At 55.3% G+C, this 14,225-nt stretch overlaps 1 protein-coding gene across 1 annotated transcript in view; it reads left to right on the forward strand.

Annotated features, from left to right (window-relative positions):
- The window catches only part of PTK7 (protein tyrosine kinase 7), an 18,876-nt gene extending 4,793 nt beyond the window's left edge, over positions 1-14,083 (forward strand). Inside the window, exons 2-20 of the mRNA XM_009583036.1 lie at positions 1,054-1,347; positions 1,829-1,931; positions 2,387-2,577; positions 3,288-3,435; positions 4,451-4,581; positions 4,854-5,120; positions 5,346-5,479; positions 5,898-6,033; positions 6,165-6,284; positions 6,456-6,605; positions 6,883-7,033; positions 7,387-7,514; positions 7,805-8,008; positions 11,991-12,146; positions 12,330-12,562; positions 13,154-13,234; positions 13,315-13,482; positions 13,545-13,707; positions 13,923-14,083. Of these exons, the coding sequence (XP_009581331.1) occupies positions 1,054-1,347; positions 1,829-1,931; positions 2,387-2,577; positions 3,288-3,435; positions 4,451-4,581; positions 4,854-5,120; positions 5,346-5,479; positions 5,898-6,033; positions 6,165-6,284; positions 6,456-6,605; positions 6,883-7,033; positions 7,387-7,514; positions 7,805-8,008; positions 11,991-12,146; positions 12,330-12,562; positions 13,154-13,234; positions 13,315-13,482; positions 13,545-13,707; positions 13,923-14,083 (3,119 nt within the window). The remainder of the gene's footprint in view (positions 1-1,053; positions 1,348-1,828; positions 1,932-2,386; positions 2,578-3,287; positions 3,436-4,450; positions 4,582-4,853; positions 5,121-5,345; positions 5,480-5,897; positions 6,034-6,164; positions 6,285-6,455; positions 6,606-6,882; positions 7,034-7,386; positions 7,515-7,804; positions 8,009-11,990; positions 12,147-12,329; positions 12,563-13,153; positions 13,235-13,314; positions 13,483-13,544; positions 13,708-13,922) is intronic.
- The last annotated feature ends 142 nt before the right edge of the window (positions 14,084-14,225 follow it).

Here is a 14,225-nt window from a genome sequence, read left to right on the forward strand (position 1 = left end):
TGTCCAACAGCAATCGGCATGTGCTGAATTGCCCTTTGTCTGCTTTTCTTTCTGCGGCCAGCTGGTAACCGGAGCAGAGCGCCTGCATGGCTGGCTACGGCCACGCAGCAGCCTGATTTAGGAATATCTTAGCATGATCCCTTGGCAGCCACGTCAGGCAATGCCTAGGGAAGCGCTGGCTGCTCTGTCCCTGGTACCCTGAGCTCTTGGGTGGGGGTTAGTGTGTGGAGGAGAATTCTTCAGCTTTTCCACTACTGCAGAGAGATGCTTCCAGTCCTCCAGAGCCACCCCACAGTCGCTATCAGACCTTGGGGTCAACCATTGCAATTTCTTGTTTCCGCTCCTACTTACAAGTGGGCAGAGTCCCCAGCACAAGCTTGGGGTGTCACTTGTGCTGTGCTGCAACAGCTGCTGTGTTTATTCCCATGGGCATTCCTTGTTCCAGATCAGTTCTTTTCTGGGTAATTTCTAAAGATGTGGAGGTGAGATGGAGACACGATCCCAAGGAGAGAAGCTTTGAGGAAAGCCTAGAAGCAATCTATGGGTGTTTCTGATCTGGGGCAATCTTGATGCATGGCTGGGACTTAGGACATGTCGCAAAAAACAGGACAAGAGGAGCTCAAAGAAACATCTGAACTGCCCAGGAAGCTGCTTGTTCTCCAATGTTTTGGTGACTGGCTTCCCAGCTCATACACTGAGACACCTCTCTGTTCAGGCTGGAAGTGCAGCACTTGGCAATGGATCACTGAAGGTCTCTCCTGACAACCCTGGCCCCAGGGAGCAGAGGGCTCTCCTTGGCTTGTGGCAAGCTCAGGCAGCCCCGTCCCAGTGATTGCTGGAGAGACAGCCTTAAAGCAGCTGTGCTGGAATCTGAGCACAGATCTGTCTAAACTCTACCATCGGGGATTGTTTTTGGCAGATGTGCTTTGGGGTATGTTTCTCCAAACACGGCAGTTTCGGCTGTCTGGAGACCCTTGAGAACAGCACATGCTTACCTACTCCCTTCTCCCCATCCCCATGCTCTAAACGTGCCCTCCTTTTTCTGTCTTGCAGCTGTGGGGACTCGGGCAATGATCCTTTTCACCAAGGAGCCGTACTCCCAGGACGCCCTGCATGGCCGCAGTGCCATCCTCCGCTGCGAGGTGGAGAAGCCAGCGGATGTGGAGTTTGAATGGCTGCAGAATGGGCTCCCCGTTCAGGACACGGAGCAGCGCTTCAAGGAAGGCAGCAACCTCCAGTTTGCTGCTGTCGATCGGCACCGGGATGCCGGCGACTTCCAGTGTGTAGCGAAGAACTTGCTCACTGGGGAGGAGGCCCGCACAGCCAATGCATCTTTCAATATCAAGTGTGAGTGTGGGGCGAGGGCAGCCAGGCATACACTGCAGCCTGGTGCTGGCCACCGTGGACAGGGCAAAGCACTCTCTTGAGATGTGGCATAAACTGTGCAAGTAGGATTCCTCTCCAGCTACTATGTCCTTCATGCCCTCTAGGCTGCTTGTATCTTCTGATGTCCCCAAGGCTGTCAGAGGTGCTTTCTTCTGCCCCCTTCCCCATTTATATATATGAAACGGAGGTGTTACTGCACCAAATGTGTCCTGAGCACTGCAGATCCTTTCAGAGCCCCTCTTATCCCTCAGAGAACGGGTTCACAGGGCAAAGTGGGACATTTGCAGGGTGGGTGTCCCTTTACTCATGCTGGCTTGAGGGCTTATGTGTCTCTAAGCATGCTTGTGCCCTTGCTGCCTGCTCTGGTTGTTACTGAGTTGGCATCCTCATGGGCTTTGTAGGTTTGGAGAGGCAGCTGTGTTGATATTCTTTGATCCCACAGGGATAGAGACAGGCAGTGTGGTGCTGAAGCAGCCGGCCAGCGTAGCTGAGATCCAGCCCTCCTCCACAGTGGTGCTGCGGTGTCACATCGATGGCCACCCACGGTAAGATTGCCTCCTGAGGAGTGGACCCTGCCAGGGGTACCCCTGCATCTTCGCTGCGTGCTCTTCCCCTCTCTCCCTGTCTCTCTCTCTCCTCTCTCCTGTGAGGATTCATTAGAATCTAGGGAAGGTGAAATGCGGGATTGAGCCTGTGGCTGAGCACCGGGGGAGAAGGCAAACGGCTTCCTCAGAGCCACGTAGCGAGGAGCACAGTAAGGACGGGCTATCACAGTCCGGTTGCTGAGCTGCTTGGTGTGCTGCGGTCACTCTCCGTTGCTTTCCAGTCATGTCCCGTCCACTTGGCTGCATGTCTCATGGCTTCGTGTCTGTGTCGGGGCCAGCAGTGGGGACGGAGAGCCAGGGAAATGGGCCATCTCTGGGCTCTCTCCGCACATGTGCTCTCTGGGGAGCCCTGCTGGTGCCCTGCACCTGGTCACCCTCTCGCCCCTGTCTTGCAGCCCCACATGGCAGTGGTTTCGGGACAGTATCCCCCTCCCTGATGGTCGCAGCACCTATTCTGTCAGCAACAAGGAGCGAACGCTGACCCTGCAGAGTGCCAGCCCTGATGACAATGGTCTCTACTACTGCTGTGCCCGCAGTGCCGTTGGCTTCATCTGCAGCCAGAACAACTTCACTCTGAATATCATCGGTGAGTTGTGTCCTGGCTGCTCAGGGCTGGGGGCTTGGCTGTTTTACTGCTCTGCTAACAGCCTCCCCTCTGCTGCAGGGCAGGAGCCAGGCTGCAGGGGAAGTGTCAGGCTGGTGTGACTTTCTCTGTGCGAAGCCTCTAGCCAGAGACAGGCCTGACAGGCCTGGCCGGGTTTGAACCCCACCCTGTCTACAGGTGTTAATTTTCCACTGTATCTTTCTGGAGCAGGTCTATGCTGTCGTCTCTGGTTCTGGAGCACCAGGGTCCTCCCTCCTTCAACAAGGTTTGGACCCTGGAGGCTGTAGGTGCTGCTGGTCTTGCTAATACCAGTGCCACTGCGGTGCCACATGGGTGAGACACCCTATTGGCCTTAGGGAGGGCAGGAGATGTTGACTTTAAAGAGGTATTTGGAATTGGACAAGGGAGTTAGCAGTCCAGTGACAGGTTTGATCTGTTTGCTCACCGCTGAGCCCAGGGTGCTCAGGGCCTTGCGGGAAGGAGAAGGGGCTTTCCGCAGAGCAGCTACCGCATGCAGTCCTGGGCTCTGGCTGCATAACTACAACTGTGTCGGCACATCTGCCTCCTTCGGGCCCACAGTGTGCTCGCAGGGTGCACCCAGCCCTTTTTTGAGTTTCCCCCAGAGCACTGGTGAAGGGGACGCCGCAGGCCACTCTGCTCTTCTCACCCTCCTGTGGTCTCTGCCATTGCAGATGAGAGCTTTCCTCAGGCGGTGATCGTCCCACAGGACCTCATCGTGACCAAGAATGAAGAGGCCATGTTTGACTGCCAGTTTGCAGCCATGCCCCCTCCCACGCAGGAGTGGCTCTTTGAAGACAGCCCCATCACCAACAGATCCAAGTAATAGGGACCCCGGTGATGTGGGCAGGGCTGGGAGGAGAGGGGGCACCATGTTCCAGAGGCAACAGAGAGAGGCCAAACCCTGGCTGTGCCCAAGGGCAAGCATTCAACATCAGGCTGGCCATTGGGATTGGTTTCTCAGCTTGGCTGGCTTGGGTTTAGCAGGGCCTTGGTACTTGTGCATGGCCTTTATCTGCATAGGACTCAGCAAGCAGTTTGTCCTCAAATGAGTCTGTGGGGCTGTCAGTCCTACATGCCCATGCATAATGATCCCCAGAGCTGGGGATGTCTCCCAGCCCCAGATATCCGCATGTGGCGATTTCGTGGAGCCAGGGACAGCTCGAGCCCCAGACACCCACTTAGGAAAATTCCCAGAGTCAGGGATGTGTCCCAGAACCAGATGCCCACAGTGATCCCCAGACTCAGGGACACCTCCCAGCCCCCAACATCTGCACAGCGATCACTGGGCCCATGGCTGTCTTGCACCTCCACATACCAGTGCATGGTGATCCCCAGAGCCAGGAATGTTTCTGAACCCTAGACACCTACACATGGGGCAATCCCCAAAGCTGGGGACATCTCCCAGCCCAGGCTGCCTGTGGATGGTGATCCTAGAGCCCGGGATGTCTCTCAGCCAGACTGTGCAAGGCAAGTGGTGCTATCTGGATGCCAGATGCCCAGTGGCCTTGGGAGCTCCCGGGCGCCACCTTGTGCCCCCTACCCCCTTTCCTGGCTGTGCCAGCTTTCAGAGGTGACCCAGTTTGGTGATGCATCTTTTGGTGGGAGCCAGCTCTTCTCCAAGAAAGAGGCTTCTATTAGCTCATTTCCTCCATGAAGCATGTGTCCCACCATCTCGTTGCTTATGTGTGGTGCTCCCCTCGCACTGGGAAGCTTTGACTCAGCACAAAGTCTCCCTCTTGGTTCCATGGGCTCATGTAGGACATCACAGAGCTGTGGCTCTGGCCCATGTCCTCCAGAGATGCCCACTGAGCCCTGCCTCTCCCCACATGCCCAGGACCACCGTGTTTGCCAACGGCTCCCTGCTGATCACCCAGGTGAGGGCTCGCAGCACCGGTGTCTATAAGTGCGTTGGCCGTGGGCAGAGGGGGAAAGCTCTTGTGCTGAAGGCGACTCTGCGGCTAGCAGGTGAGGTCCTGGGGCTGGTGGCAGGGTGGGCAGTGGGTCCCAGAATTGCAGTGTCACTCTGGAGCTATGTGACAATATAGCGATGGGTCAGTACATGGAGAACTGCTTGGTTTATCTGTGAAATTGCTCATCCTTGCTGCCTGGATGAGGGGAGCAAACATAGCTTGAGTGCTCTCTCCCTTGACTGGTGCCTCCCATGGGAATGATGATGCTGGTGCGTTGGCTACACGTTCCGGCCCTGTTTGAGCCCTGCTGTCTATTGCTCTTCTCAGAGATCGACGAAATGGCACCCTTCTCCCCACAAGTGTTGACAGTGAACCAGGGGCACCGCGTAGCCTGCACTGCCCCGCGAGGCATACCCACGCCCCAAGTCTGGTGGGAGAGGAACGAGGAACAAGTTCCCACTGCTGGCAGGGTGCACCAAGAGGCAGAGCAGCTCGTTTTCACCAGTATCACCGAGACGGACGCGGGGACCTACACGTGCCATGCTGCCAACAAGGCTGGAGAGAAGAAACAGGAGCTGAGCATCACTGTGGCTAGTAGGCAGCTTTCTGAGAAGGGCTGGGAGCCGAGAAAGGGGCTGGACAGGGGGTTGGGGTGAGCTGGGGCGGGATGGTGCATCACCTCACTGATAAGAGAGGCACATCTCTCATGGCTGGGCTGCAGGGCCCCATGGCTGGCTGAGCACTGCCTGGCTGGTCTGCGCTGCTGCTGGCCAGAGGGGTGGTGAGTGGCCCTGCATAACCCCTTGCCTCCGTGCCCAGCGGTACCCAAGTGGGTGGAGATGCCCAAGGACAGCCAGCTGGAGGAGAGCAAACCGGGGTACCTGCACTGCCTCAGCAAGGCCTCCCTGAAACCCACCGTCACCTGGTACCGCAACGGCGTCTCCATCTCTGAGGTGAGGCGATGGGGCAAGCCCCTGCCGCTCATAGACACTTCTGCCGGGACCTGCTCAGCTCCTTCCTCTGCTGGTGCTGTTTCTCGCCTTGCTCCTAGGCCCAGCATCCCTGTCACCCGCACTCTGGCCACGATCCTGGCACCATCTCCATCCTACTGGTGTATGGGTGCACAGCTGGCTGTCGCTAGCCACTTGGCTGGCAGCCAGACCTGTGCTTTTGGGGCAGTGACAAGAGAGATGTCCCTCAGAGAGACATCACTACAGCTTGTCTCAGTTCTCCATGTGGGTCTCAGTAGGGCTGTGTCTATCTGAGGCATGGTGTGGGCATGTGGAGTGTCAGGAGTGCCACAAGCAAGGTTTGAGCCCAGGGCTGGTGACAGTGTCATTTCTGCCCCACTCCCTCCCTCCCTCTGGGCAGGACTCACGGTTTGAGATCTCTGAGAATGGGACACTGCGCATCAACAACGTGGAGGTATATGACGGGACCATGTACAAGTGCGTGAGCAGCACGCCAGCAGGCAGCATCGAGGGATACGCACGGGTGCATGTGCTAGGTATGCTGTCAAGCACTCCACATCCTCCCCTTGTGGGGAGCTCTTTTGCCTAGTAGGGTGCAGGCGTGATACCCCCAGCTCCGGTGCCTCCTGCAGCTGGGGGGGCCTAACAGCACATCTGTCTCTTGCAGAGAAGCTGAAGTTCACCCCACCGCCCCAGCCGCTGCAGTGCATGGAGTTTGATAAGGAGGTTACAGTGTCCTGCTCAGCCACTGGCCGGGAAAAACCCACCATCCAGTGGACTAAGACAGGTAAGGGGGACTTGGATGCAATATGTCTGTTTCTGACCTGGGGCCCCAGGAACCTTGTGTTGGCCCACCTCCGACATGGGCGAAGCAGTGGTGCTGTGGCTGCCTGAGAAGCCGTCATGTGGCACAGTGCTTCATGCATTACTGCTGCATCCCTCTTCTTGCGTCCTGCAGATGGGAGCAGCCTGCCATCCCACGTCAGCCACAATGCTGGCATCTTGTCCTTCCACAAGGTGAGCAGGAGCGACTCAGGGAACTACACGTGCATCGCCTCCAACAGCCCGCAGGGCGAGATCCGTGCCACCGTGCAGCTTGTGGTAGCAGGTGAGGGTTCTACGGCAGGCAGGTGAGTTTCCTGTTGTGCTGGTCTTGCAGTGGGTTTGCCTGGGTGGCACCCAACTGGCATGCCCCTGCAGAGAGAGAAATGTCTGGCCTTACCCCGAGCTCTGCCCCGTGGCACTTGAGTGTCTGGTTTGTCAGTGCTTTGCATACAGCCCGAGAGGGCATGTGCCACTGTGCCAGTGCTGGCCCTGCTCCCTTGTGGGAGCTCAGCACCATTCCCAGGAGCTGACAGCGTTCATGTCGGCCTCTTTTCCTTCAGTTTACGTCACCTTCAAGCTAGAGCCAGAGCCCACGACGGTGTACCAAGGGCACACAGCCATGTTCCAGTGCCAGGCAGAGGGGGACCCCATGCCGCACATCCAGTGGAAAGGGAAAGACAAGATTTTGGATCCCAGCAAGCTCCTGCCCAGGTACACAGTCTCCATTCCGAACTGAAATGTGTCGGAGCATGGCGTTAGTTCCCAGCATGTGGGTGTCGATGGTGTGGTCTCGGATTTCCAGCTTGGGGGGCACACAGTCAGTTGTCTCCGTGTCCCAGGACTTGGACTCTCCTGGCCCCAGGGTTACCCTTTCTGCCACAGCCTGCCAAGCTGCAGTTGAGCTGCAACCATTTGTTCTTGAGCATTGCATGACCTGAGATTCAAGATGATTGCACTGGGGACATGGGACTGAGGCTGAGGCATCCTGGGGAGATGGGGCTGCAGGTGCCCCAAGCCTGCCTCTGCCTTCTGGTGCTTGCAAAGGGCTCTTATGTGTTTAGCAGGATTCAGATCATGCCCAATGGCTCCTTGGTGATTTACGACGTCACCACTGAGGACTCTGGAAAATACACCTGTATTGCTGGCAACAGCTGCAACATCAAGCACCGCGAGGCCTTCCTATACGTCGTAGGTAAGGGAGGCGCCCAACTTCGGGACCTGGCCTCCTGGTATCCCTGGCAGCTCTAGGCCCTGTTTCTGGCCCCACCAGTGGGTGCTGTGTGTCAGGTCATGCCTACTAGGGGAGACACGGCAGCATCCATATCGGGATGCTGCACTGTGGGCTGTGCCCAGCGTTCTGTGGCTGGATGAGGAGGTGGCCACAGCAGCGGGGGGGCTTTTCTCATTCTTCCAGCACATTCCTGAGCAGGATTTGGGAAATCCCTCCACACCCTCATGGGTTTGGTGCTCTCTGCCCCACAGACAAGCCAGCAGCGGAAGAGGATGAGGGACCTGGCAGCCACACACCTTACAAGATGATCCAGACCATTGGGCTTTCGGTGGGGGCGGCTGTTGCCTACATTATTATCGTGCTGGGGCTGATGTTCTACTGTAAGAAACGGAGAAAAGCCAAGCGGCTGAAGAAGCACCCGGAGGGCGAGGAGCCTGAAATGGAATGTCTGAATGGTGAGGCTGGCACCCCTGGGGCTGGGGGCTTCACTTGCCAGCCCCTTACCCCTAGGCTGGAGGGGCTGAGGGGCAGGGAGCTTCCTCCTTACCCTTGGAGTCTCTTGCTCTTGGTTTTGGCTATGGTTGGTGGCAGAGACCGGCTGCCGGGTGAGAAATAGGCAAGTTAGTGTGAAAACTGCATCCCAGTCCCACATCGTGGCCATCTCTGCTGAGTTATGTATCACTCCTGCTTTCCAGCACCCATACATGGCATCACATACATGCTTTGCCAAGGGGAGGGGAACATCCCTATTGCAATGTAATGAAATAGTAGTACTCCGCCAGCCTGTTCAAATCACAGTTCAGCAGCTCCTGGTCCTGGAGGGAAGACTTTTCACTGAGCAGCCCTGAACTCTGCTGTGAACTTACCCCGTTATCTCTGAAACCCATATAAGCTTTGAGCATCTACAGCATCCTCCAACAAGGACTTCTGGAGCATAACAGGTTATCTAAAAACTATCTCTTTGTTTTTCAAGCTTGTCACTTATCAGCTCTGCACTGGAACACACAGCTCTTCTGTATGTCTGATTGTTCCTGCCTTTTCTGGTTGTGCTATGGCCTTTCTGAGATGGGGAGCCCCAGACAGGACTTGGTGCATCCAGCTTTGCAGAGTGATACAGCTGTGCTGTGTCCTGTTCCCAGCTATGGCACTGGCTTCAGTTCCCTGTCCACAGAGCTCACTCTTGAGACAGAGCAGGTAGCTCAGGGCTAAGCCCACCACTGTGGATGGGACATCAGGGTTGCTTTCCCCAGGCCTCATGTTTTATCTCTGCCTGCACCTCCCAGTGCAGGCTGGCCACAGCTGGCCTGTACCTTGCTGCTAGCTAAGTTGGCAGCCTTGGCAAACAGCTGCCAGCAGCGCCCCTTCCATGTTGGCAGCATGTGGTAGTACCCTGGTTCCTACCTTCTGTGTTCCATTGGAGGATGTTCCCTCCTGTACTGTGGCAGCTGACCTGCTTTTTAACAGCTGTTTCCATGAGACCCTGCAAATAGACTAAACTGGGTCCCCATTGTGCATGAGCTACATGACTTCTTCAGGGAACCCAAGAGATCTCTGGGGCATCATTTTCATTTCCAAAAGCTGTTTCAGCTCTTTCTCCTGACATCATGGTTGTCCTTGCATCACTGATACCAGTGAGGACTTGTAAGTGATGGGATGCAGTTGAGTTTGCTGCCCTTATAATTCCCTGGATCTTCCCACACACAACTGTAAATGCAGACATCATGCTTCCCCCTCCCAGTTCTCCAGCACACAACCACATCCTGATCGTGTGGGAGTTGCTGTGAGGTCCTGGCAAAACATCACCGCTGGGTTTGTCTCCTGTTTTTCCTCTTGTATTGGTACTTTGAACAGAGCCAAACCTCCAGAAGAGAAGTCTGGCTGTGGGGAACCTCCTGGGAGCAGGGATGCAGGAGCATCTCTGCAGCTTTGTGCTCTGCTGCTGTCACCACTGTGAGCTCTTCCTGTGGACAAGTCACAGGCAGCTCACCTGTGCCAACAGGCTCAGACCACCATCCTCTTCCTGGGAAGGATTTGTTTTAATCTTTTTTGAGGTGGTCTCAGATTTTTATTTTGGCCTATCTTTATTATATTTTTCTTTTTATTCTGCCAGAGTTTGCCTCTTCTTATGCCCTTCATTTGGAACCAGTTTAGCTGTCAGAGAGATGCATCCTCACTGCTACAAGCAGACCCAGCTGCCCAGATGTCTACATTCCTTTTTGGTACTTCCATAGCCTCTCTGGAGAAGTGGTTTGCTGTCAGCTCCAGTGGAGTCACCCTCTTCACCATGGTCTTCAAAGATTTGGCTCTTTTCCTCCTTTTGATGTGGTCCCTCTTTAGCTGGGTGACCTGAAGTATCTCAGCGCCTACAAGTACTCCCTGGCTGGCCACCAGCTGACTTTCCAAGTGCCCTCAGGATCCAGACAGATATGACCTTCCTATGGATTCGCAGTGGATCCTTCCTATGGATTTCCTATGGATCAATGCACTCCTAACAAGTCAGTCACCTTCCAAGGTCACGTCCTTGGTGTGCCACATCCTCTGTAACAAGGGTGCTTGCTCTCAGTGTCCCTCTGTCTGACTGTGCTGCTTTTTTTGGGTGAACACAGACATAGCATTTGGGAAGGTTAGCAGCTGTGGGGACTGAGGGGAGCATTTGATTTCTGTGTTAGCATGTGCTAATTTCTGCAGGGCAGCATGGCTGAGTCTCTTTCTCCCGGAGATGCTCAGGTGTTACAAGCAGGTGGGCAAAGCAGACAGCTCCTCCACACTTGGTTCCCCTCTGGACTGCTGGATACATAAATTAAACTTCCTGTTAATTTTTGCGGTCCCTTTGTTATTGACTGTCTTGTCAAACCTCTGTGAAACATGACAATGTCTGTTCTCAGAAGTGTCTATTGTTGCTGCCCACTGTTGCTGTCTCTCAGTGGCAGTGTACTCACTCTGTAGCCTTCGGTATTTTCTCGGCACAGTTGCAGCGGTCATCTTGTATTATCCTCTTGGCTTCAAGCTTGTAGTCTTGAGACACTATCAATCATGAATCCAGACAGCACAGGGTCAAACAGTCTTGCTAATAATTAGCATAAAACCAGGGAGAGTGTAAGTAGCATCAAGCTTTGATTTATAGGGTAGATGGTGTTTTTTCGGTATGGTCTTCCGCAAATGTTACTCCAGTATGTGAGAGAGGACAGCTGTCAGTAGCCATGGCTCTTAAGTCAACATATCTCAGTCTTCACAGCTCCAGGCCGACCTGTGACAAAGCCACAGTTCCTGTCATCGTGGCCAGACCTGCTCAGGATGTGCGGGTGGGCTGGTACCTCTCTTGTACGCATGCATTCTAAGCATGCATGTACACACGCATGCATGTACAATACCCCTTGATGGAAATATGGGCAGTGGGATTCCTGTTGGAGTTGCCTCATGTTGGGTCAAGACTTAGTTTTGTGATTAAATCCTTTTGCATGGCCAGGTGTTTCCTTAATGCTTGCTCCTGGACTAGCTGAAATGCACTGTAATGCAGGGTGATGCTGCACATGTGTCAGCCACCTTAGCTCGGTGCTCGGCCCCGCTTTACATTCAAACTCCTGCCTTCAGCTTATGGAAAGTATCGCTTCGTAGTGCCATGTCTGATCCAAGCAGTAAATGCATTCAGAATCAAGGTTTGCTATCTATACAGCTATCTATACAGTCTTTCCGCTACAAGCTGCCTGTAAAATGCAGGGTTCTCTACTTTCTTAAGGCAATAATGTTTTGTCCTGTTCACTGGCTTCTGTTTGTGCCAGGGAAATTTCTAGTGGAGTTCCTGAGCAGAAAGCTTGCTGGGGTTCATTGCAAGGATGGTGCTTCCTAGCACTGCTTTAACCCAGGCAGTAAAGGAAACTCCAGGTTGATCTGGTCTGACAGGTTCAAGATTACCAAGGACATGAGCATTGCTGGCTTGCTCGGAAGTGAGCAGGAGCAGGGGGGTCAGGCTGCAGCAGCCGATGCCAGCTAGACTTGAGAGTCTCTTGGGCATCAAGAGACTGTGGTTACAATGAGCAGGGTCCTCTCTGCTCTATCTCTGCCTCACACATCTAATCTCCTGCTGCTGTTCTGCAGAGTTTTGTCAATGGTAGTTTCGATGTAGCCACGCCTTCGGGATGACTGAGTGGCATGGGATGGACAAGGCCAGATGGGGCTGGTTGGCTCTGGGACCAAAGCCATTGCTCAGCATCTGATTTCAAGGGTGGCTGCAGGGCTGCCAGAGATGGAGCCGGATGTGACCCCAGAGGGGACAACTGTGTGGAAGCCACTCTGTTGCCTGGAGCTAGACATCAAGCTGGGGTGCTTGGAGCCAGTTGGGGGTGCTTGGAGTGTCAGCCCCAGAAGGCGCTGATCCCCAGCATGACATTCTCTGCACAGCCTGGCAGGATGCTGAAGCCATTTCTGCTTCCCTTGCAGGTGGTGCTTTGCTGCAGAATGGGCAGATGACAGCAGAGATCCAGGAAGAGGTGGCCTTGACCAACCTGGGCAGCAGCTCTGGGGCCAGCAAGCGGCACAGTGCTGCTGACAAAATGCACTTTCCACGTTCCAACCTGCAGACAATCACAACCCTGGGTATGCTGGGCCACCCTGCCTCTGACCCCATTTCAGTAGGAAACCTGTGGCTGAAACCCCAGCATGTCCTAGACAGAAAATTGGATGCGCGGGGGTACAGAGGGCCCTGCAGCGGCGGGGCTGTCAAATACATATGCTGTCCTAATGTATGCTGTCTTCCCATGTGCTGCTTCACACTTCCAGGCAGGGGGGAGTTTGGTGAAGTGTTCCTGGCCAAGGCAAAAGGTGCAGAGGATGGTGATGGTGAAGCACTGGTCCTGGTGAAGAGCCTGCAGACAAGGGATGAGCAGCTGCAGCTGGACTTCCGACGAGAGGCAGAGATGTTTGGCAAGCTGAACCACTCCAATGTGGTGCGGCTGCTGGGGCTGTGCCGCGAGGCAGAGCCGCACTACATGGTCTTGGAGTATGTGGACTTGGTAAGGGCCCTTCCAGCAGTGCCTGCAGTGAGGAGGAGGAGGGGTGGACAATGAGCATGGGGCCTGCAAGTGTGGCGTGGTCCAGGCTGGCAGCAGGGGGCAAGCAAGGTTTAGGGAGACCAGGCTGAGCTTACCACTGTTACCAACGTGTGGAGGAGTCTCAAGGGGAATGGGGGTCTCCTGCAAGACTTGGAGATGACTTCATCCTGTTCCACATTCTTCTGATTTCTGGTTTATGTCCAGGACTCAGCTGAATACGTTAAGCTGTGGGACTCCATGCTGCAGAATGGCTGCGTATACTAAGGGCTACTATGGAGAACCTGGAGTTCATGGGAGAGAAATCAATTTGGGGCATGAAAAACCTCCTGGAAACATGAGGGCTGCTTGCCCTGATCTTAGCCAGTTGAGGCCCAGAAGTGAGATACTGGCTTGCCCTACAGGGCAGGGACCAGGAGGACAGGTGGGGACTATGGCCAAGGAGATGAGGATCCGAGGGGCTCCCAGTGGGCCTGCCACATCCAGGCACTGCAGGGACCGATGCAGCTGGCAGCATGGAGAGGTGCTGCCTCTGAGTTGCTGTCTGTCTCCCAGGGGGACCTGAAGCAGTTCCTGAGGATCTCCAAAAGCAAAGATGAGTCTCTGAAGCCACAGCCCCTCACTACCAAACATAAGGTGATAGTGCAGCTTTGGAAGTGCTGTGGGGCTGGGGACCCTGAGGAGGGCAGGCAGTGCTGACATCTCTCTGGGGTCAGGTGTCTCTCTGCACACAGGTGGCCCTGGGCATGGAGCATCTCTCCAATGGCAGGTTTGTGCACCGGGACTTGGCAGCCAGGAACTGCCTGGTCAGTGCCCAGCGGCAGGTCAAGGTCTCATCCCTGAGCCTCAGCAAGGACGTATACAACAGGTCAGCTGTGAGCCTGGCAGGGGAATGGGAGGGCAATAGGATGGCGCCAGTCTCATTGCCTGCTTGTCCTGCCTGCAGCGAGTACTACCAAAAAAGCTGCGCTGGATGCCACCTGAAGCTGTGCTGGAGGACGAGTTCTCCACTAAGTCAGACGTGTGGTCCTTTGGGGTGCTCATGTGGGAGGTCTTCATGCATGGGGAGATGCCCTACACCCCACTGGCAGACGATGAGGTCCTAGCAGGTATGTGGAGTGCCTTGTGCTGGTGTTGTAGCCTACTTCCTTTTCTTGTGGTAGAGGGGGCCAGCTGGGCTGTGTGATGTCCTCCCTCTTGACATGGTGCTGGTCTAGCTGCGGAGGCTGTTCCAGCCCGTGTGGAGAGATGCCGCCCTCCTTGCACCCCGCGGAGAGCATCACATCTCTTCCCAACGGCCCTTTGGACTTTGCTTTCATGCCAGGTCTGCAGTCAGGAAAGACGAAGCTCCTGCAGCCTGAGGGCTGCCCTTCCCGCCTTGCCAAGCTGATGCAGCGCTGCTGGGCCCCCAGCCCTAAGGATCGACCCTCCTTCAGTGAGCTTGCCACCGCCCTCGGGGATAGCCCAACTGACAGCAAAGCTTGAGCATCCAGGCCCTTGCTGGGGAAGGACGTGGTGGGGTAGACAGGGGTTTGTAGGTTCCTGGGGAGCCCCTAGCACTCCTGCAGTCCCTTGCTGAGCCTGACCCTGATGCGCCAGCGAGCAGCTCGGCACGAGCAGATGCTGG

Source organism: Fulmarus glacialis, unplaced genomic scaffold, assembly GCF_000690835.1.
Source record: "Fulmarus glacialis isolate BGI_N327 unplaced genomic scaffold, ASM69083v1 scaffold42158, whole genome shotgun sequence".
NCBI lineage: Eukaryota > Metazoa > Chordata > Aves > Procellariiformes > Procellariidae > Fulmarus > Fulmarus glacialis.